At 37.9% G+C, this 23,589-nt stretch overlaps 2 protein-coding genes across 2 annotated transcripts in view; both read right to left on the reverse strand.

The window, feature by feature from the left end:
• ADAM32 (ADAM metallopeptidase domain 32) overlaps positions 1-2,032 on the reverse strand; it is a 184,217-nt gene extending 182,185 nt beyond the window's left edge. The window contains exon 1 of the mRNA XM_007469793.1: positions 1,943-2,032. Within this exon, the coding sequence (XP_007469855.1) occupies positions 1,943-2,032 (90 nt within the window). The remainder of the gene's footprint in view (positions 1-1,942) is intronic.
• Positions 2,033-4,729: 2,697 nt separating this feature from the next.
• The window catches only part of ADAM9 (ADAM metallopeptidase domain 9), a 103,931-nt gene continuing 85,071 nt past the window's right edge, over positions 4,730-23,589 (reverse strand). Inside the window, exons 17-22 of the mRNA XM_007469771.1 lie at positions 22,867-22,947; positions 22,514-22,619; positions 16,786-16,927; positions 14,971-15,058; positions 8,167-8,234; positions 4,730-6,216 (exon numbers count right to left, since the gene is read on the reverse strand). Of these exons, the coding sequence (XP_007469833.1) occupies positions 6,123-6,216; positions 8,167-8,234; positions 14,971-15,058; positions 16,786-16,927; positions 22,514-22,619; positions 22,867-22,947 (579 nt within the window). The 3' untranslated portion in view covers positions 4,730-6,122. The remainder of the gene's footprint in view (positions 6,217-8,166; positions 8,235-14,970; positions 15,059-16,785; positions 16,928-22,513; positions 22,620-22,866; positions 22,948-23,589) is intronic.

Below are 23,589 nucleotides of genomic sequence, written 5' to 3' on the forward strand. Positions count from 1 at the left end.
AAAAAAAAAAAAAAAAAAAAAGAAAAAAAAAAAAGAATAAATTCAATCAGAGAAGTGAAAAAAAAATGCAGAACCAAAGGAAAGCAGTTAAGCAAGACAAAATAATAATAGTTTAGCCATTAAACAAAGTCAAGGACCTTTAGTTCCTCTTCAAGAGCTATAGATAATATTCTGAGCCATGTCCTTTGAGCTGTTTTGCAGACACTGAAACCCTCACCAGGTGGGAGAAGTTAACTACATGATGACTAGACTGCAGCCAAGACATAAGCTGCTCCATCTTGCACAATTCCAAGAACTGGCCTCAAGGAAACGGGAACCAACCCTGGAACTGAAGATTAACTGAACTTAAAACAATCAAGATGACACTGATCAGACCACCACATGACCAATTTCATGACTGTGGGAGGTGACTGTGCTCTTCTGCAGGTCGTAGCCCCCTCCCTCTGCCTATACATCCCTGAAACTCCCCTTTCAAAGCTCTTGCCCCCTGATCAACAACCAAGCTGGTTTTTGGACACGAGTCTACCTTCTCCCCAGGTTGCCAGCCTCCTGAATGAAGCAACCTTTCCTTTCCTACCAATACCTGTCTCTCGAGTACTGGCTTTCGAGCCGTGAGCAGCCAAACCTGAGTTCAGTAACATTACTGTTATTTTTTAATGAATTAATTAAAATTCTTAAATTTCTCCATTAATTTCTAATATGACAAATACTGACGAATATAAGCAGAACATAAAAGCTCTCTGAGAACTTCAATAATTGTTACATATTTGTTCATTTCTTTGCTGAAACATTCCGAAAAGTTTCAGAAACACTGTATTTAAATGTTACAGGTGTTATGGTGAAGATGTGTTCCCCCACCCCACCCCCGGCCAGCTTTCCTATTGAAGCCCTAACCCCCAACGTGATGGTATTTAGCAATGGGATCTCTGGGAGGTAAACAGGGTTAGATGAGATCATGAAGATGGATCTCTCATGAGGGGTTTCACGCCTTTGTAAGAAGAGACCAGTGAGCTTGCTCCTTCTCTCTGCTCACAAAGAAGAGGTCACGTGAGTGCGCAGCAATAAGGGAACGCTCTACTAGCCAGGAAGAGAGACCTCACCAGATCCCCACTATGAGAGCACCCTGATTTCAGGCTTCCTGCCTCCAGAACTGTGAGAAAATAAATCTCTGTTGTTCAAGCCACCCGGTCTAGGGTATTTTGTCGGGGGAACGGGGGGTGCCGTCCGAGTTCAGCAGTGTAGCATGTAACAGCAAAATGACTGGAAACAGTCCAACAGTCCTTTAATAAGAGAACTGGCTGATAAACTGTGGTACCTCCAAGCCACAGAACATTATGCAGATGGGGGAGAAGACAAGATATTCCGTGAACTGACACAGAATGGGAGGATTCAGAACGGTGTATAAAAAGGGAAGGAAAATAAGAACATCTCTTAAAATTTTACTTGCATCTAAATCCCCCCTAATATATTTTAAAATTTCGAGGACTCTCTGTAACTGTTCCCCGTAATGTTAGCAATCGAATACTTTTTTGGTACTGCCGGACAAGTTACTGAATGCAGGACAAATTATACTGGAACAGATGATATCTAAGGAGACACAGTTTTCTGGAGTTTGAGTTCATTAAGTTTCTGGGGTGCTTCTGAGCGCAAGAAATTGTGAGGTAGTTTTGTGAGTGCCTAACAGACCTCCATAAACGGCTGCCCCAAACCCAGATTCAGAGAGTCAGAGATTTAGTCCTTGAGCTTATTAAAAGTATCTTCCTCTCTCGTGAGTCAGTTCTGTATCCCTACGGAGCGCCTAAAAACGGCCCGGTTTCCTGACTGGCAAAAGAAACCTAAAAGCAGGGAAAGGCGCCGAGTTTTCAATCGCGTCGAGGCGCAGTTTGACCCAAGCAGGTACGCGTGGAAAGTAGGAAAAGAAAAATCTTCCTCCTCCCCCTACCGGAGTAAAAAACAGGGCATCCTCGGGCTTACCGGGTCTTGACGTTAGCAAGCCACTGAGCCCCGCTAGCAACATCATTAGACTGAACATTTCGCGACTCCACTCTTCCAGTGGAGACTTGAGCCCTACTGCCGTTGGCCGTTCGTGAGCGCCGTTCTCGCGAGGCTGCGGCACCTACCGGAGCACCCGGTACTCAGCGCCCCGTCCACCAATCGCCTGTAGGGCACGCCTCCCTTTATAGTCGTGCGTCCGGATCCGCAGGAAGCTCTTTTCCCAGCAGCCCGCTCTCCCCAATGGCCAGTTATCTGGAGGTCCTCGACCACCCCAGCCCTCTCCGTCGCGGTCATCGTCCGCCACAAACTTTTCGCTTCATGTGGCTGGACCTAAAAGAACTAACATTTATTGTGCGATGTTTTGTATCAGACACTACTTGCTGAATTTAAAACTATGCGCATATGCGCGTGCACACACACACACACACACACACACACACACACACACACGAATTATACATTCATATTTCCTAAAGCTGAGGTTTTTTAATTAAAACAACAACAAAAATCCTGACAGATTTTAAAACGATTCCAAGAAAGGGAAAAGTGAGTAGATTTTGGTATCTTCGGAAAGTACCTGCTATGGTTTTTTTCCATACCCACTGCCCAAATACACCTTGTAACCAGGCTGTGTCTACTTTTTTCCTCCAATCAAAAAGGTTCTCCCCAAACCGTTGGCTAAAATTCATGTGATGGCCTGCTCTTGTTCAGTAACTTCTCAGTACAATAAATATTCATTCATTCATGTAATGAATGAAATGGACAAGATTTTTGCCAATAATTACAGTACATATGTTCCAGTAGAAAATTCTAGCTGAATTCCTGAACATAGTATTCAAAATTTTCTAAATTCGGAGCCCAGGCTGCTGCTTCTTTTCTTCTATCCCCAGTGCTATGACTACTTATGACTTCCTGTCTTTCCTGAATGGAAATTGCCTTATTACCTTGGACTGCAATGCCTCCTCCCTCCCAGACTCACCACCCCCCCCCAGTCTCTACGTATATGCACTATCCTTCAATTCTTTTCAAATCCCCAAGAATGAGTTAATCTCTCACACCAATTAACAGAACGGCAGATACAGAAACTAAAAGGTCCCGTGGTAACACAGAAAAGTTCGTCTGGGGAATCACCACATCTAAACTCACAGTTGAGATGTGATTTTATGGATGCATAGGATTTCAACAGGGTAATCTAAGCCTGCAAAAGAATATCATGAGCATAAACACGGCAACAAAAATACAACTGGCCTCTCGGTGTCCATGGGGAGATTGATTCCAGGACCCACTGTGGATACCAAAATCCCCAGATGCTCAAGTCCCGATGTTGGCCCTCCAATTTCCGTACCCGCAGATTCAACCAACCATGGATACCGAACTATTTGCCACTTGAGGTTGGTTGAATCCACGGATGTGAACCTGCAGATATGGAGTGCCACTGTATTTTTATTGGAAAACAAAAAAGCTTGTTAAGTGGATCTGTGCAGTTCAAACTCACGTGGTTCAAGGGTCACCTGTATACACATAGCTTGCATCTCAACAGGAACAACAAATGCTAGACTAACACTTCTTTTAGGGGGTAGTTGAGCCAAAAGCTGGTTTCATCTTGCTTCACAGCATTAGAACCGTTACAGTAAATGCTTAGACTTGTTAATTAGTGGTAAGTACTTTGAATGGATTTCCAGTTATTTCACTTCTTTGTTATTTCCTTCTCCGCAACCTTTCCTGTTTAAATCTTTTAAAAAGCAGACTTTATGTCATTCCTGTGTATATGGCTCTCTCTATAATGGGAGGCATGTCTCATCCAGAACTTACATATCACAGGACCTAATGACCTACTGTGGTACCTGCAAGATGGTAGAGTTTCAGTAAACATTTATAGAATTTAATAAAATCTGATCTGTGCTTAGAAAACCTAGATCATGTTTTACTAGATGGTTAGAGACCCAGGCAGCTGCCTGATAGAAAGGGAAAATGCAATACCTCGAACAAGGTAATAAGCTGGTGAACACAGTCACACAGCGACACCAAAGTTACATACAATTTATCCTTGATTATTAAAACATCTTTAGAAGATGGCAAAGAATCCCTGTAATATTTTCAAATTTTTAAGTGGCATCTATGACCAAGAAATTTTACAATTTTTAATAACAATCCAAGATAAATCAAGGACAAACCTAAGTGAAAAGAATATAAAATATGTAAAAATATATATAAAAGCAAAAGAAGTTCAGACTGATCAACAGTCTTTTAGAAAAACTTTCTAAATATTCAAAGATCCAAGGAATTATCTAATTCTGAAAAAAGTTTTAAGTTGCATAGTTAATATATTACCAACTGTGAAATTTCAGTGATATGAATGACAATTGCAAAGCTGTGCAAAAACTGTGGGACTATCTCAGTGACGAACACAAACATTTTTGGTCGTATATTCGTTCAGAGATTTAAATTGAAATGAAGAACCTTTATTTGGGACTGTTTACAACTTTTAATATGTACCTGATTGTTAAAATAATGAATGTACCATCTTCAGAAGACAGATATGTGTCTTCTTCAAAACCAATCTGCTTTTCTTTTTAACAAAAAGCCACTGTTCACAATTTGGCAGAAGTCTGGGAAATTAGTGAGATAGTATCTGTAAACATTTGACTAGTAGTTTTACCTAAAACTAGTATAATGTTTTAATTAATAAGGTTATAAATAGCTGAGTATTTAAGAAATTACTGGGCAACACAAATCAGAATTTCAAGTATTTTATTTATTGTAAATCTTATGTTTGTATATGTATGTATACACAAACCAAAAATTTTTTTAAAACTAAAGAAATTCAGTTAATAAACTTATTAATAAACTTTATTATGAAAAATTACCAAAAAAATTTAGGTGCTTAAATTTTTATCATTCATACCATTTCTTCCACAGTAAAAATTCATTTTTTTATCATAGCTGGGACAATAACTCACAGATACCACTAACTTTTTTGCACTTAACTAAGAAAACTTTTTCTTCCTTCCTTTCTCCAGCCTAATTTCTTTAAAAATATTAGTGTCAACAGAGACATTATCAAGCACACCTTAGTAAATGTAAACATTCTAAATTATATTAATAGCAATCTTTGAAGTTTCATATTTTGGACTTAAAATTAAAGTGCTTATGAAATTCTCAAGTGGTTTTATGATAGCTCAATTGATTGAAGATATTATAATTGTTCCTGCTTTTTATTACAGCCAAGAATCAACAGCGTATCTGATTAGTTCTATTAAATACTTCGTACCTTAAAGTTTATAATTAATTTAAAATAATGCTATTGTAAAAGGATGTTATGCTTTAACATGATTCATAATAGAAATTCCATTATTAAATTAACTTTTCTAATATTCATTATCCATAGATAGATCCACAGAATCTATTATCCATAGAATCCATAGAATCATATATCCATAGAATGTTCATTAAAATGGAAGATAATAACTGTGTGTAAGTATACACATACACACTTTTAGTGTGTTTTTGCACTTTTAAATTTATATTATGGTATCTTAATTCTGTATTTTGTGCATTCTTCTGAAGACAGAGTATTCCTTTATTCATGTAGTGAATGAGATACACAAAATTCTAGTGTGTGATGATTATTAGTCTGTGCAAGATTAAAAATATTAGATATTAATTGACAGCTAATTAGTTTTCACAGGTATTAGATTATTACATGTTCAATCAGAAACTACATTAATGATAACTAAGGTCAAAATTCAGAATTACATTTAAGCACATAATGACAAAACTTAAACCAATACAGTTAATTTGAAAATCACTACAGTAACATGTTCAAATAACATAATCCATGTCAGGTGCATTAACCTCACAGATGACCGAATAAAATGTATTCAGTAATGGAAATGAAAATGTTATTCTAAATTCCCTGGCTTTACTGCATTTTTTCTGTTTCTCATTTCCCACTACTCAAGTTCTGTTTTTCTGTATTAATGAAGTTTGTTTGGTGGTATTTTGTTTTCATTCATAATTGCAGCAGGAAGAAAGGTTTTTCAAGAAAATATCAGGAAAAAAAAAAATTAGCTCAGTTCCCTGAAGATGTCTGCAAAATGAAAGGTTAAAAAAAAAAAAAAAAACCATCAAGTGAGGGAACTATATAACGGAGGTGGAGGAGCAGGACGAGCAGGAATTAAATTTCCCTGAGATGATACTTTCGGTTGTGGTGGAGGCGGCCTGTGAGGGGGAAGAAAGACAGTTAATCGTATGTTTCAACCGTATGAAATAATGCTACATTCATTACAAGCCCAACATAACACCATTCTTGACATCACTGACAATTCTTAAGGGTACCTTATATTCTGAGATCATTACGAATCGGATACGTAATGGTTAAAAGTCTCCAATCGGAGTCTAAAATGGAGTAACTACCTTAAAGTCAGGCTAGTGTATAATCAACAATGTACAAAGGTTCTGGTGTATATGTTTTTAAAAAGGGCACTACATGAGGGGCTTCCGTGGTGGCGCAGTGGTTGAGAGTCCGCCTGCCGATGCAGGGGACCCGGGTTCGTGCCCCAGTCCGGGAAGATCCCACATGCCGCGGAGCGGCTGGGCCCGTGAGCCATGGCCGCTGAGCCTGCGCGTCCGGAGCCTGTGCTCCGCAACGGGAGGGACCACAACAGTGAGAGGCCGGCGTACCGCAAAAAAGAAAAAAAAAGAAAAAAGGACAGTACATGAAATAGAAAAGACAAATTGTAAAAGACAAGTGAAGATACTATGTGAATTAAGCACCTCTTGTACTGTTAGGATTTAAGGGGAGCAAATCACAACTAAGTATAAACCTTACACACATACATAGAGCTGAAATTCCAGCTCTCTCAAATATAATTTCCACTCTGAGAATTAAACCTGCTATGACTTCTATAGCAGTCCTTCTCAGTTCTCATGCTTTAACCTGTGGATACGCTTCCCTAACTCCTTCATCCAATTCTAGTATATACCTCTATTCCAATAACATACTAGAACTTTACCTGGTGAATATGTGTCTCACAATTTATATAATCTGCTCCTGAGGTTCAGGTGGATTTCAGTACACTCTCACTGCATAATAAAGATTATACTTGAGGATACTACTCAGTGTGCAATTCAACTGTAATTTGAAGGACTTTTGCGGGGTGGGAGGGGTGAGATGTATTTTATGTGATGCAAAATGTTATAATAAATTTTCTCCTTTCTTGCTGATGTTACGCCCATCCACTGAGTCTTTTATTTTTCTTGTGTTTTTCAGTTCTAGAATTTCCATTTAATTCTTTTTTTAGGTTTTTAAGTCCAGCACATCTAGTTTTGTGCTGAAATTCTCAATCTTGACTATTAATTCGGTGATGTAATCGTCATAGTTAAAGTCCGTCTCTGATATTAATTGCGTACCCTCTGAGTCTGCTTTTCTTGGTTTTAGTCACATTTTCTTTTCTTATATGTCTAGCTTTTTAAACTGGGGGCCAAACATTAAAAAAATAATAATAAAACTGCAGGAAATAAGTTGAAGGTCTGATTCACCCTTACCCTGGGGTCCCAACACAAAGACTGGGATATTTGCCAGCTCCTTGACAGGGATCCAGTCTTTGTCCCCTCATCCCTATGAGTTTGTTGAAAGCTCTCCTCAGCTTCCTATCCTCTCATGTTCAGAATAGGTAGATATTTACAGTCTAGGATGAAAAATGGTCCCAAAAGCTGAGATTATCTCTGGACTGCCTTCCTCTCCTGGACCATAGTCCCATAATCGCTCATTTCCTTGGTAGTTTTCTGATGCCTTGAAATACATATTTTCTTATATTGTCTAGCTTTTTTCTAGCTGTTCCTAATAAGAAGGCTGGTCCAGCCTATCTGATTTCCCATTGCTGGTTATTTTAAAGGTCGTTGCTTCTGAATCTTACAGACACCAAAGGCTACAGCAGCTGTTGACTGTCTTGTTTGGGCTTCTTTAAAATTTCATTCCGACACTGCATTAATATGACAAAACTTATATAAAAGCTCTTAAAATTGTGTTTTTTCTGCAAATTGTGTTCTATCTAAACTGTTAGCAACAAATACCTTGTCCTAAATTAAATTAAAAATACAAGAGAACTATTTAGACATTAACCCTGGGTTTTATTCTGGTCAAGTAATCTAAGCAAATTCACTTCAGACCTTGATGGGAACTGCTGAGGCTGCTTGGCTGCATAAGTTGGTACTGGAAATCTGTTTGCATATATAGGCTAAAAAGAAAAAAAAAAGTTATTACCACAGTGCACTCATAAATATATTTTCTATAAAGTTTATTTTCCATATAAAAGTAATCAATCTATTTAAAAATCAGTGAATAGATGACTATTAATGTTGACATTTTAAAATACTTTGCTTATTCAACATGTCTTTGCTACTGAGTGTAGAATATTTAATTCTTTTAAGATTGTATATATTTTTTAATAGATCTTTATTGGAGTATAATTGCCTCACAATACCGTGTTAGTTTCTGTTGCACAACAAAGCAAATCAGCCATATGCATACCTATGTCCCCACATCCCCTCCCTCTTGCGTGTCCCTCCCACCCTCCCTATCCCACCCCTCTAGGTCATCGCAAAGCACCGAGCTGATCTCCCTGTGCTACGCTGCTGCTTCCCACCAGCCAACTATTTTACATTTGGTAGTGTATATATGTCGATGCTACTCTCACTTCGCCCCAGCTTTGCCCTCCCACGCCATGTCATCAAGTCCATTCTCTATGTCTACCTCTTTATTCCTGCCCTGCAACTAGGTTCATCAGTACCTTTTTTTTTTTTTAGATTCCATATATATGCGTTAGCATATGGTATTTGTTTTCTCTTTCTGCCTTACATCACTCTATGACAGACTATAGGTCCATCCACCTCACTACAAATAACTCAATTTCGTTTCTTTTTATGGCTGAGTAATATTCCGTTGTATACCATGTGCCACATCTTCTTTATCCATTCATCTGCTGATGGACATTTAGGTTGGTTCCATGTCCTAGCTATTGTAAATAGTGCTGCAATGAACATTGTGGTACATGACTCTTTTTGAATTATGGTTTTCTCAGGGTATATGCCCAGCAGTGGGACTGCTGGGTCATATGGTAGTTCTATTTTTAGCTTTTTAAGGAACCTCCATACTGTTTTCCATAGTGGTTGTATCAATTTACATTCCCACTAACAGTGTAGGAGGGTTCCCTTTTCACCACACCTTTCCTTCTACTGACTTTGGGTTTTCTTTGTTCTTCTTTTCCTAGTTGTTTTAAAAGTGTATTGTTTATTTGAGATTTTTCTTGTTTCTTGAGGTGAGATTGAATTGCTAGACACTTCCCTCTTAGAACTGCTTTTGCTGCATCCCATAGATTTTGGGTCATCATGTTTTCATTGTCATTTGTTTCTATGTATTTTTTAATTTCTTCTTTGATTTCTTCATGATCTCTTGGTTCCTTAGTAATGTATTGTTTAGCCTCCACATATTTGTGTTTTTTACAGTTTTTTTCCTATAATTGATTTCCAATCTCATAGTGTTGTGGTCAGAAAAGATGCTTGATATGATTTCAATTTTCTTAAATTTTCTGAGGCTTCTTTGTGACCCAGGATGTGATCTATCCTGTAGAATGTTCCATGTGCCCTTGAGAAGAAAGTGTATTCTGCCACTTTTGGGTGGAATGTCCTAAAAATATCAATTAAATCTATCTGGTCTATTGTGTCATTTAAAGCTTGTGTTTCCTTATTTATTTTCTGTTTGGATGATCTGTCTATTGGTGTAAGTGGGGTGTTAAAGTCCCCTACTATTATTGTATTACTATTGATTTCTCCTTTCATGGTCGTTAGCATTTGCCTTATGTATTGAGGTGCTTCTATTTTGGGTGCATAAACATTTATAATTGTTGTGTCTTATTCCTGGATTGATCCCTTGATCATTATGTAGTGTCCCTCCTTATCTCTTGTAACAGTCTTTATTTTAAAGTCTATTTTATCTGATATGAGTATTGCTACTCCAGCTTTCTTTTGATTTCCATTTGCATGGAATACTGTTTTCCATCCCCTCACTTTCAGTCTGTATATGTCCCTAGGTCTGAAGTGGGTTTCTTGTAGACAGCATATATACGGGTCTTGTTTTTGTATCCATTCAGCCAGTCTGTGTCTTTTGGTTGGGGCATTTAATCCATTTACATTCAAGGTTATTATTGATACGTATGTTCCTATTGCCATTTTCTTAATTTTGGGGTTTTTTCTTTTTCGTGGGTCTTTTTCTTCTCTTGTGTTTCCCACTTAGAGAAGTTTCTTTAGCATTTGTTGTAAAGCTGGTTTCGTGGTGCTGAATTCTCTTAGCTTTTGCTTGTCTGAAAAGCTTTTGACTTCTCTGAATCTGAATGAGATCCTTGCTGGGTAGAGTAGTCTTGGTTGTAGATTTTTCTCTTTCATCACTTTAAGAATATCCTGCCACTCCCTTCTGGCCTGCAGTTTCCACTGAAAAATCAGCTGATAACCTTATGGGGATTCCTTTGTATGTTATTTTTTGTTTTTCCTTGCTGCTTTTAATGTTTTTTCTTTGAATTTAATTTTTGTTAGTTTGATTAATATGTGTCTTGGTGTATTTTTCCTAGGGTTTATCCTGTATGGAACTCTCTATGCTTCCTGGACTTGGGTGACTATTTCCTTTCCCATGTTAGGGAAGTTTTCCACTATAATCTCTTCAAATATTTTCTCAGACCCTTTCTTTTCTCTTCTTCTGGAGCCCCTATAATTCAAATGTTGGTGCATTTAGTGTTGTCCCAGAGGTCTCTGAGATTGTCTTCAATTCTTTTCATTCTTTTTTCTTTATTCTGCTCCAGGGCAGTATTTCCACCATTTTGTCTTCCAGTTCACTTATTCATTCTTCTGCCTCAGTTATTCTGTTATTGATTCCTTCTAGTGTATTTTTCATTTCAGATATTGTGCTGTTCATCTCTGTTTGTTCTGTACTTCTTCTAGGTCCTTGTTAAACATTTCTTGTATTATCTCAATCCGTGCTTCCATTCTACTTCTGAGATTCTGGATCATCTTTACTATCATTACTCTGAATTCTTTTTCAGGTAGATTACCTATTTCCTCCTCATTTATTTGGTCTTGTAGGTTTTTACCTTGCTCCTTCATCTATGACATATTCTTTTGCTGTCTCTCTTTTTTTTTTTTATGAGTGGGATTATGTTCCTGTTTTATTGGTTGTTTGGCCTGAGGCTCCCAACAGTGGAGTCTGTAGGCTATTGGATAGAGCTGGGTCTTAGTGCTGAGATGAGGAACTCTGTGAGACCTCACTCCAATGAATATTCCCTGGGGTCTGAGGTTCCCGTTAATCCAGTGGTTCAGACTCAGAGCTCCCACCGCAGGAGCTTCCGCCCAACCCCAGGCTTGCGAACCAGGATCCCGCAAGCCACGGGGGTGGAAAAAAAGAGAAAAAGAACAATAACAAAGTAAAAGATAAAATTAGGCTAGGAAACTAACAGATATGTTAGAAAGAATGTAAAATTAAAATATAGATGAATCAACAACCAGAAGGTACATCAGTATCACAATGGTAAAAAAGAGGAGGAGGGAAAAGGAAAAAAAAAAAAAGAAAGAAAATGGGGGCGGGGGGGAAGGCCTTGGCTGTAGAGAGCGGGGCCTAAGCAAGGGTGAGGTTTGAGTGGTGGGCGGGGCCTATGCTTAGGACCCACAGGGCTGTAAAAGATGGGGGGGTAAGGGGGTGGGGCTTAGGCTCAATGGAACAGAAGGGGCCCAGGCGTGCCCCCCACCCCTGGTCTCAGAGGGCAGGGGACCTCACCTGGGAGCCCAGCAGGCTTTCTGGGCTCGTGTGGGCAGGGCAAACGCCCTCCCCTCCTCTCCTTCTCCTCTGGTCTGGGGTCTGGGAGGGCCCCTCCCCCCTGCTTCTCCTGATCTTCCTGGCCTCCCTCTTATGCCCCCAGGACCAATGCGGCCGGGGAGGGAAGGGGGGGCCTTGGAGGGCAGGGGACCGGCCTGGGAGCTCAGCAGGCTCCCTGGGCCCTAGTCAAAATTATATTTTTTTAAATTCAAAAATAATGAAGTATTATCTTGGCCCTAATCAACTCCATTAGTTAAAAGATAACATATTTCCTATGTCCATGTATTTTAAATAAAATCTTCCAAAAATGTATTGCCAAACCTATACAGTACCTAACTGGTACTATAAATACCACTAATTTACAACCCTTGACTTTGATGTGGAAAACAGGGAACTTCTGTGCACTGCTGATGCAAATGTATAAGAAATTGGTACAGCCACCATGGAAAACAGTATGGAGTTCCTCAAAAAGTTAAAAACACAACTACCATATGATCCAGCAATTCTACTTCTGGGTATTTATCCAAAGAAAATGAGAACACTAACTTTTTAAAATATCTGCACCCCCATGTTCATTGCAGCATTATTTATAACAGCCAACATGTGGAAGAGCCTAAGTGTCCATCTGTGGCATATATATATATTTGAGAATATTATTCAGCCACCAAACAAAAGGAAATCTTGCCATTTGTGACAACATGGATGGACTAGAGGGCATTCAGGCTAAGTGAAATAAGTCAGACAGGAAAAGACAAATACTGTATCATCTCACTTATATGTGGAATCTAAAAACAAACAAACAAACAAAAAAATACCAAACTCTTAGATACAGAGAACAGATTGCAGAATGACATAGGCAGGAGAGGGAGATGGGTGAAAACAGATGAAGGTGGTCAGAAGGTATTAGTTTCCAGTCACAGGATGAGTAAGCCCTGGGGATATAATGTACGGCATGGTGACTATAGTTAATAACACTGCATTGCATATTTGAAAGCTGCTAAGAGAGCAAACTTTAAAAGTTCTCATCACAAGAAAAAAAATTTGTAACTATGTGTGGTGATGGATGTTAACTAGACTTATTGTGGTGCTCATTTCATACCATACACAAATATTGAATCATGTTGTATAGCTGAAACTTATATGTTATGTCTATTATATCTCAATTTTTTTTTTTTTTTTTAGATCTTGTTATGCATATCCCTTGAGGGGGAACCAGGACCCTGCCCCACAGCTGCACTATTTTTTAATAAATTTATTTATGTATTTTATGTATTATTTTTGGCTGTGTTGGCTCTTCATCACTGTGCGTGGGCTTTCTCTAGTTGCAGCAAGCGGGGCTTCTCTTGTTGCGAAGCACAGGGTCTAGGTGTGCAGGCTTCAGTAGTTGTGGCATGCGTGCTCAGTAGTTGTGGCGCACAAGCTTAGCTGCTGCGAGGCATGTGGGATCTTCCCGGACCAGGGCTCGAACCCATGTCCCCTGCATTGGCAGGCGGATTCTTAACCACTAGACCACTAGGGAAGCCCATATCTCAATTTTTTAAAAAGTAGAATAGTGGTTGCTAAGGTGTGGGGGATGGGGACTTATTGCTTCATGGGTACAGAGTTTCTGTTTGGGGTAATGAAAAAGTTTTAGAAGTAGGTAGCAGCGATGATTGCACAACATTGTGAATGTAATTAATGCCACTGAATTGTATACTTAAAAATGGTCAAAATGGCAACCTTTATGGCATGTATATTTTACCAAAATAGAAAAGGAAAAAAATATGTCAAAGACGAAAAAGAACACGTATATAATTTCTAACTTGGATATGTAGGGACTGTGTGATCATCCTATATATGTAGTGATATGGAAAAATCTCTGAGATATATGGTTAAGGGGGGAAAAGGGCATAACAAGTTTTGTTTCTTTTTTATAAAGGAAAAGGGAGAAGAACTGGGAGATTCCATATGTAACCTTCCATATTAGAAAGATATCTAATCATCTTACCTCCACATAACTGGAAAGACTTTAAAAGTCTGACAATACCAAGTGTTGGCAAAGATGTAGTTTGACAGGAATGCTCATATACCACTGACAGTACATCACCCAATGGTGTAACCTTTTTGGAAAACAATTTGGCATTTTCCAGTAAATATTCACATATCTTTCAACCCAGCAATTTAATTCCTGTATGCCCCTAGATCAGAGCTCTCTAACAGAATTTTCTACAATGATGGAAACAATCTATGTCTGTGGTGTCCCTACAATAGTGGCCACATATGATCTATCGAGCATTTAAAATGTCAATGAGGAATGGAATTCTTACTTTTATTTAATTTATGAAATTTAAACAGCCACATGTGGATAGTAACCACTGTACTAGTATAGTCCTAGAGCCCACACATGTGCATGAGAAACATATAGAATGGTTATCTTAGCTTTGTTCATAGTAATGAACAATTGGAAACTAGTCATAGGAAAATGGATTTTTAAACTGTGTGGTATTTATGTAACATAATATCAATAGTGAAAATGAATGCATTAGAGCTACATGTATTGCTAGGGATAAATCACAGAGCAATGTTAAAGGAAAAAGCAAGTTGCAGATATATGTGTAAGACAGCAAGCAAAACATATAATGTTTAAAAGCAGATAAAGTAATATTATATATTTCTTAGGGATATATGCATATTAGAAAAAGTATATCATTATCCCAGTACTCCCTAATACACTCCCAAGGACAGTGATTACTGGTCCCACTGCTGAGACAACTAGGCCTATTATTCCAGGAGCTCAGCACCAGATCTTTAGTAACATGCCCTGGGGAAGCCAGGCATTAAAAACAGAAGGATAGCAGACATAAGAGAAAACAGTGATAGCATAAATCCCATGTCATTTCCCAAGCTTGGTTTCAAGGCAAGACATTCTCAATGCCTAGATGTTTTCTCCCATCTCCTCTGAGCCATGGCCCCTTCTGGTATTCCATTAACTAACCCAGAGGCCACCTATAGACCACACTCCTAAATTCTTTGGAAATTATCTATGTTTATTCCTATATGATGTAACAATTTTTTTAATCTTTAAAACTTTGATATCATAATATAGTAAAGAAAAAGAATTTTTCATTTAAACTTACAACTTCTCTGGGAGGAGCCACTGAAGAAGCATGTCCAGGAACACTCACTGGCTGTCTAGAAGCTTTTGCTTGATTTTTGCCATCTGACCTGAAAGATACAATTACTTTTGAGCTAAATTAAGATTAAAACATTTCTACATGTTATATTACATAGACCTTGCATTTTCCTAAGTATAGAACAATGTTGTTGGTAGTGGTGGTGATGGTGATCATGAAGACAACTAAAATTTTTATGGCATTTTTAATAGCTTTCACCCAGTTTTAATCCTTAGAGTACTAGAAAGTTTTATTAACCTCATTTTACAATTAAATAAACTGAAATTCTAAGAAATTATGTAATTTGGTCAATTGGGCCAGTGTTCTCCAACTTCTCTCCTCAAGTCTTCCTGAAATCAGAGAGGAGTAAAAGCATATTCCTAGGTTTGAAGTAGTCACTCTGAATATTAGGAAGTCCAAGAGGAGCAAACAAGCTGGCTGGAAAGATGTCAGCTAAGATTTAGACATGCCGAAATGATAGTAAGTCAGCTAGGTAGAAGTGTATAGGAGATAGCTATTGCTATGGAACTAAAATTTCAGAAATGCAGACTGGGGAATTATCTATAGGGATTGGTCAGTCTGAAGTTAAGAAAAAGTGTAGAAACATAAATCTGGGGAAGTCCCTGGCAGTCCAGTGGTTAGGACTTGGAGCTTCTACTGTTGTGGCCTGGGTTCAACCCCTGTTCAGGGAACTAAGATCCTGCCAAGCCAAGTGCTTGACCAAGTGCAGTGTGGCCAAAGAAAAGGGTGGGCGAGGGCGTTACGCCTCAATAAATTATATTTTTTATTTATAAAAAAAGAAATTTATACTTTTATATTTATATTTTTATAAAAATTTATATTTTTATTTATAAAAAAAGAAATATAAATCTGTTTCAGAATACATTAAGAAAAATAAAGCTAACATCAGGATACTCCAGGAAAACATTATGCAGTAAGTGAGGTAAGTGAGAAATAGGGCAATGAAGTAAAGTGAGCAATCGAGGCAAGATTTGAACATTTTGGATCATTATCATAAGAAAGATTAGTTATTAAGTAATTACATTGTGCTATGGGTTTTATTTGTTAGTATTTCCTCATTTAACCCTCACATCAACCCGAAGAGATAGGCAATATCATTATTCCCATTTTAAAGGAAGTAAACCAACGCACAGAGACTTTTTTTATTATTCCAGTTCATAATTCTAGCAAATGACAAACTGGAACTTGAACTTAGATCTGACTACAAGGCCCATGCTAATATATGCTACATTCCAATGCCAACATGTTAGAAGTGATCGTTGAGAGACAGCCGTATCAGAGTCCAACACACAGAACAGAAATAACAGCTGTCTGAATTATGACAACCCTTTCTTCCATCAAAGCTTATTTCTTAAAAGCTGATGATTCACAAAATCTGTTTTCAAAACAGACTTGAAGAACACTTCTCCTATGAGAACTGATACTTGAAATAGACATGGAAGAAAATTTTTTAACGAAGCCCAAATCAGAAGGTGTAGTCCAATTACTCCACTATCAGAAATCAAAGTCAAGTAAAATGAATCCTAGCAGCCATTTTCAGTAGCATACAGGCTGGTCACCATAATCCTTTCCCCTCACCATTATAAGAGGTGGCTGAGTCACCACTGCCCTTTAACTCCTGCTAATCATGTCAAAAGAATGGAGAGATAACTTAGAACCCTATTTTTAAACCAGCTTCTATGATATGACTATCATCATTAATAATTATTATACTTAAAAATTTTTAATGTGAATTTAAAAGAAAAATAATCTAAGTACTCATATGTTTGTGATCTCTTCCTTCTGCAGTAGCTTTTCTGTAGCTGGTCTCTCTTAATGAAGACAAAAGCAGCCAATGCAGTAAGAGGCACAATGACGAAGAAGAACACCAGAAGTCCGTCCCTCAAGGCAGTATTCTTTTCTACAGAGAAGGATTTTACATTAATGATCATTAAATTAGAAGTTAACTCATATTAACTAGAACATACTAGGTGATGATACGTTTTACATTAATCTTTGCATTATTCAAAAGTCACACTGATATAAACTGAAATATATTGAGAAGTCTTGTTCACTCCTCATGCTTACCCACTTCATTTTTGCCTCCCTGAAGATAACCACTTTTATTAATTTCTTATATAATCTTACAGTATTTCTTCATGTAAATATAAGCAAGAACAAAATATGTTTTATTGTTAACCCTTTCTTACACAAAAGGTAGCATGGCATAAATGCTATTCCATACATTACTTTTATCACTTAGCTATACTACATATCTTCCCAAACTATACATACAGCACCACCTCATTTTCTATACAGCTATACAAAACTCCACTGAAAGGATGTCCCGTAGTTTATTCAGTCGGTAAGTACCCTACTAATACTTTTATTTTTCCAATCTTCGCTGTTACAAAAAAAAAATGTTACAATGAATAACCTTGTACATATGTCATATCATTTCGGTGCAGGTATATCTGTAGAATAATTTCCCAAAAGTAGAATTGCTGTATCAGAAGGTGAATGCATTCATCATTATTTTTAAGGCACTATCAACCTGTCTACCACAGTGATAGTTACAAGTTAGCATGCCATATATTCAGACTATAATTCAAAAAGGTACATGTACCCCTATATTCATAACAGCACTATTCACAATACCCAAGACATGGAAACAACCTAAATGTCCATCGACAGATGAATGGATAAAGAAGATGTGGTACATATATATATAATGGAATACTACTCAGCCATAAAAAAGAATGAAATAATGCCATTTACAAATGTCCATGACAGATGAATGGATAAAGAAGATGTGGTACATATATATATAATGGAATACTACTCAGCCATAAAAAAGAATGAAATAATGCCATTTACAGCCACATGGATGGACCTAGAGATTACCCTACCAAGTGAAGTAAGTCAGACAGAGAAAGACAAATACCATATGGTATTACTTATATGCAGAATCTAAAATATGACACAAATGAACTTACCTACGAAACAGAAACACACTCACAGACATAAAGAACAGACTTGTAGTTGCCAAGAGGAATGGGGGGAGGGAGAGGGATGGATTGGGAGTTTGGGATTAGCAGATGCAAACTATTATATACAGAATGGATAAACAACAAGGCCCTATTACTGTATAGCACAGGGAACAATATTCAATATCCTGTGATCAACCATAATGGAAAAGAATATATATACATGTATCACTGAATCACTTTGCTGTACAGCAGAAATTAACACAACATTGTAAATCAACTATACTTCAATAAAATAAATTTCTTTTAAAAGTTAGAAGGCCAGCCAGCAATATACAAGAATTCCTCACAGCCTCACCTATAGAGTCAAACTTCTGCATGTCTGCCAAGCTGGAAGGTGAAAAACTGTATCTTTTATGATTTTAATTTGCATTTCTCTTTTTATACTATGATTTGAGCAACTTTTCATGTTTAAGGAAACATTGTATTTCTTTTTCTTCTCAGTCCTTTGACTGTTTTTCTGTTGGTCTATTGGTTTTTTTTCTTCTCAGTTTCTAAAAGCCTTTATATGTTAGGGAGAATAGTTTTATCTGTATATGAGTTGGAAATATTTTCCCCATTTTGTCATTTGTCTTATGGTACAATGCTTTTCTCCATGCATAAGTTTATTGTTCTGAGGTAGCTGAATTTATCAATCTTATTTTTTATGGCGTATGGATTTATTTTTTTATTTATTTATTTTTTTTTGCCGTATGTGGGCCTCTCACTGTTGTGGCCTCTCCCATTGTGGAGCACAGGCTCCGGACGAGCAGGCTCAACGGCCATGGCTCACGGGCCCAGCCGCTCCGCGGCATGCGGGATCCTCCCAGACCGGGGCACGAACCCGTATCCCCTGCATCGGCAGGCGGACTCTCAACCACTGCGCCACCAGGGAACCCCTGGCGTATGGATTTAAAGTCTTATTATAATTTTAAAAATTCATTAATTAACATTAATTTTGTCGGTTTCATGTTCTTTAGTGAAAGAATATAGTAAATATGAACACAAGTGGTAAACCGTGAAATTATCCTCATAGTTTTAAATTTGTAAAAGTACCAAAACTTTCTGTTCCAAAAGTTATATGAAACATTCAACCCAATTAAAAATAAAAATATGAAAAATTAAAGCAAGCTTGATATATCAGTTTATACTCACTAATAAGTAGACAAAATTTAAATTAAAGCAACCAACACTGGCCAGGTTATGTTAAAATTGGTACCTTCATACTGTCAGTGGCATTACACAAGTTCATTTGGAATTTTTATCAAGAATCATTAAAAAAAAAAACCTGTAGGCTTCCCTGCATAAAAAATCATATCTAGGGCTTCCCTGGTGGCACAGTGGTGGTTAAGAATCTGCCTGCCAATGCAGGGGACACAGGTTCGAGCCCTGGTCTGGGAAGATCCCACATGCCACAGAGCAACTAAGCACGTGCACCACAACTACTGAGCCTGCACTCTAGAGCCCATGAGCCACAACTACTGAGCCCACGTGCCACAATTACTGAAGCCCATGCGCCTTGAGCCTGTGCTGCACAATAAGAGAAGCCACAGCAGTGAGAAGCCTGCACACTGCAACGAAGAGTAGCCCCACTCACCACAACTAGAGAAAGCCCGCAGGCAGCAATGAAGACCCAGTGTAGCCAAAAATTTTTTTTAATTAAAAAATAAAATAAATTAAGTAAAAAAAAAAGAATCATAAAAGGATTATACCTTTCAATCTAATAATACCATAACTGGCAATTTATACTTCAAGTGGGAAAAATGCATGAGTATTAAGATGTACACTACAATGTTATGAATGTGTATCGAAAACTTAGAAACAACCTAATGTCAAATAATTGGACAAGAACTAAGTCAAGTTATGGCACATCCATCAATGGAATGATACACAGCCATTAACATCTATAGTTCTGACTTCCGCTTCTAGACAAGATGGAGTAATAGGGACCAGATTTATCCTGTCAGCTATAACAACCAGAAAACCAGGCAAAATACATGAAGCAATGGTTTTCATGGCATTGGACATAAGGCAATAAAGAACAATGATCCCTGAGAGACAGAAAGCAAATAAGGTGAGCTTTACAACAATCCCAGTTTGCTGCCTAGAGAAAGTTAACAGACTGTGATGAGGGGTGTGGGAATCCAAGCAAAACCAAGTGGTCCCCTCGAGTTGAGGAATGCACGCTAGTTGTCTGAGGAAGAAGCCAAGACAACTAGATTTCACAGGCAAAGTACCAGAAGGGAGGCAGCTGCACAGATAGAACTTGAAAGATCTGCAAAGGGTTCCCCTCAAATACTCAGTTGAGTACTGATCAGTGTATGCATGTAAGGAAACCACCTGAAGCCAGAGAAAGAATCATCTGAAAGGATTAGTGGGAATAAACCCAAGAACTCACACAGGACTGGAAAGAATACCTGTTCCTGCCATTTCCAGTGGAAAACTCCATAGTTAATGGCATTGAGTAGAATAAACAGAAGGGGTCTGCCTCAGTAATGGGGCAAAATCAGCCCTAGGCTAAATGCTGCTTAGGTCCCCCCAATAGAGCTTAAAAACAAGATTCAAAAGAACCGTACTACATCCATGTAGCTTAAGCCCACTTAAGCTTAAGCCCAAAGTTCAGCAATAGAAATTCAAAAACACCTAATATACAACAGGCAAAATTCACAATTTCTGGTGTTCAGTAAAAACGTTAGAAGGCATGCAAAGAAGCAGAAAAATATGACCCCAAATGAGGAGAAAATCGATCAATCAAAACTAAGAAATGATACAGATGATAGAATTAGTAGACAAGGACATTAGAAATTATTATAAATGTATTCTACATGTTCAAGAAGATAAGTGAAGATTGAACATGCTGTGTGGAGACATGAGGAAGGAAAGAAGGAAGGGAGGGAGGGAGGAACGGAGAAAGAGAGAGTAGAAGGGAGGGAGAGAGAGAGGGAGGGAGGGATGGAGGGAGGGAGGAAGGAAGGAAGGAAAGCAGGCAAAGAAAAAGAGAGGGAAAGAAAGAAGGAGAGAGAGAGAAAGAAAGAAAACGAAAGGAAAAGGGAGGGAGAAATAGAACTTACAGAGATAAAAACTTGAATGTCTAAGATAAAGAATACACTGGATGGAATTAATGGCAGATCAGACATCACAGAAGAAGAGTGAACTTGAAGAATAACAATAGAAACTATTCAAAGTTAAACACAAAGAATAAAGAATTTTTAAAAATCAAGGCAAATCACTGAGATGTGAAAGAACTCCAAGTAGCCAAATATACATGTAATTGGAGTCCCTGAGGGACAGGAAAAAGAAGGAAAAAGGAAGAAAAAAATTTGAAGAAATAATGACCAAAATTTTTCCAAATTTGAAGAAAACTATAAAAGCACAAATCCAAAACGTTTAAGAAATCCCAAGCACACCAAGGCACATTATAATCAAATACTAAAAATGAGAGATAAAGAGATAATCTTATAAGCAACCAGAGGGTAAAAAAGAGACACACTATAAACAGAAAATGAAAAAAAAAAGATGATGGCAGATTTCTCAGGAAAAACAGTGCAAGTCAGAAGACAACACAGGAACAGCTGTGAAGAAGTAAAGGGGGGGAAAAAATCTGTCACCTTAGAATTCTTTACCCAGTCATCATTCCAGAAGGAAGGCAAAATAAAGACTTTTTCAGATATACAAAGCTAAAAGTATTTGTCACCAGCAGAAATGTGAAAAGAAGACCTTCAAGCAGAAATTGAATGATGCCAGATGGAAATCTGACTTTACACAAAGAAATGAAGAGCACCAGAAATGGTAACTATGTGGGTAAATATAAAGACCTTTTCTATTATTTAAATTTCTTTGAAAAATAATCAACTGTTTAAAGCAAAAATAATCACAATGTATTATAGGTTTATAACATATGTAGTATGATGACAATAGCACAAAAGCGAGAGGAGAGAAATGGAAGGATCCTGAAATGGCACAGTATCACATGGAGGGAGACTGTGACAGAAAAAATATCAATATGGTATATTTAAACCCAAACATATCAATAATCAAATTAAATATAATTGTCCAAAACAACTCAATTGAAAGGCAGAGATGGGCTTCCCTGGTGGCGCAGTGGTTGAGAGTCCGCCTGCCGATGCAGCGGACACGGGTTCATGCCCAGGTCCGGGAAGACCCCACATGCCGCGGAGTGGCTGGGCCCGTGAGCCAGGGCCGCTGGGCCTGTGCGTCCGGAGCCTGTGCTCCGCAACGGGTGAGGCCACAACAGTGAGAGGCCTGCGTACCGCAAAAAAAAAAAAAAAAAAAAAAAAAAAAAAAGGCAGAGATGGGCAGAATGGATTAGACCCAGCTATAGGCCATCTACAGGAAACTAACTTTAAATATAAAGACACAAATAGATTAACGGATGTGGAAGCGAGGGCAAGGGACAAGGATGCCCCACTTTTGACATGGGCCACTGAGAGACCACACTAACTTCCCTCCACATTACTTGCCATTGTATGCAGGTCCACTATCCACACTTCCTCCGTACCCTGTAGCCTCACAATAGGGGGGAGCCCAGCCGCTGTCACAGTGACAATTCTTATTGCTGTTACATACCTTCAAAACAAAATACCACTTTTGTTAATTGTGAATGTTGCTCTACATGATGAACTCAAGAATAGAAACCTAGAGAAAAGACTAAATTCATGCAAATCCATAGACACTTTTTAAGAACGAACAATTTATCAGGTATCTAAATTCCCCAATATCTAAAAATCTAAGAAGTCTTACAGAGAATCCTCACTAAGAATTCTCATTATTCAGCATTACTTTCATGAACAAACCAAAAGAGGCTATTACCTACCCCATGTCCATGACACTTTTTCTGAATATCACAGTCATAATTCAGAACAGACGCATTTACACATTGGAAATTTCTACAGATCTGAAAAAAAAGAAGTAATGAGTAAAGAATACTTGAACACATTAGTAAACTAGCCAGAAAAAAAAAAGACCTGGGTGTAGATTATTTCATAGGTGAATTCTTTCACACTTTTAAGGAATAGTTAATTCCCATATCACATATTTGAAAATCTAGAAAAATAAGTGAAATTAACTAATTTAGATAGAACTAATGATCAAAGATGACACAAAGGCCAAAAACAAAGATAAAACTATAATTTTTCCTTCCATACATATATAGATGTGAAAATCCAAAGTAAAACATTCACAAATGGATTTTTTTCAAGTCAGAGATGATCCCACTACTACAGAAAAGGATCAATGATAGGAAATCTATTACTATAATACCTTACATAAATTGTCATTATTAAAATAAATATCAAAAAAGCATTTGAGGGCTTCCCTCGTGGCACAGTGGTTGAGAGTCCGCCTATCGATGCAGGGGACACGGGCTCGTGCCCCGGTCCAGGAGGATCCCACATGCCGCGGAGTGGCTGGGCCCGTGAGCCACGGCCACTGAGCTTGTGCATCCGGAGCCTGCGCTCCACAATGGGAGAGGCCACAGCAGTGAGAGGCCCGTGTACCGCAAAAAAAAAAAAAAAAAAAAAAAAAAAAAAAAACATTT

The sequence above is a fragment of the Lipotes vexillifer genome, unplaced genomic scaffold, assembly GCF_000442215.2.
Source record: "Lipotes vexillifer unplaced genomic scaffold, Lipotes_vexillifer_v1.1 scaffold1383, whole genome shotgun sequence".
Lineage (NCBI taxonomy): Eukaryota > Metazoa > Chordata > Mammalia > Artiodactyla > Lipotidae > Lipotes > Lipotes vexillifer.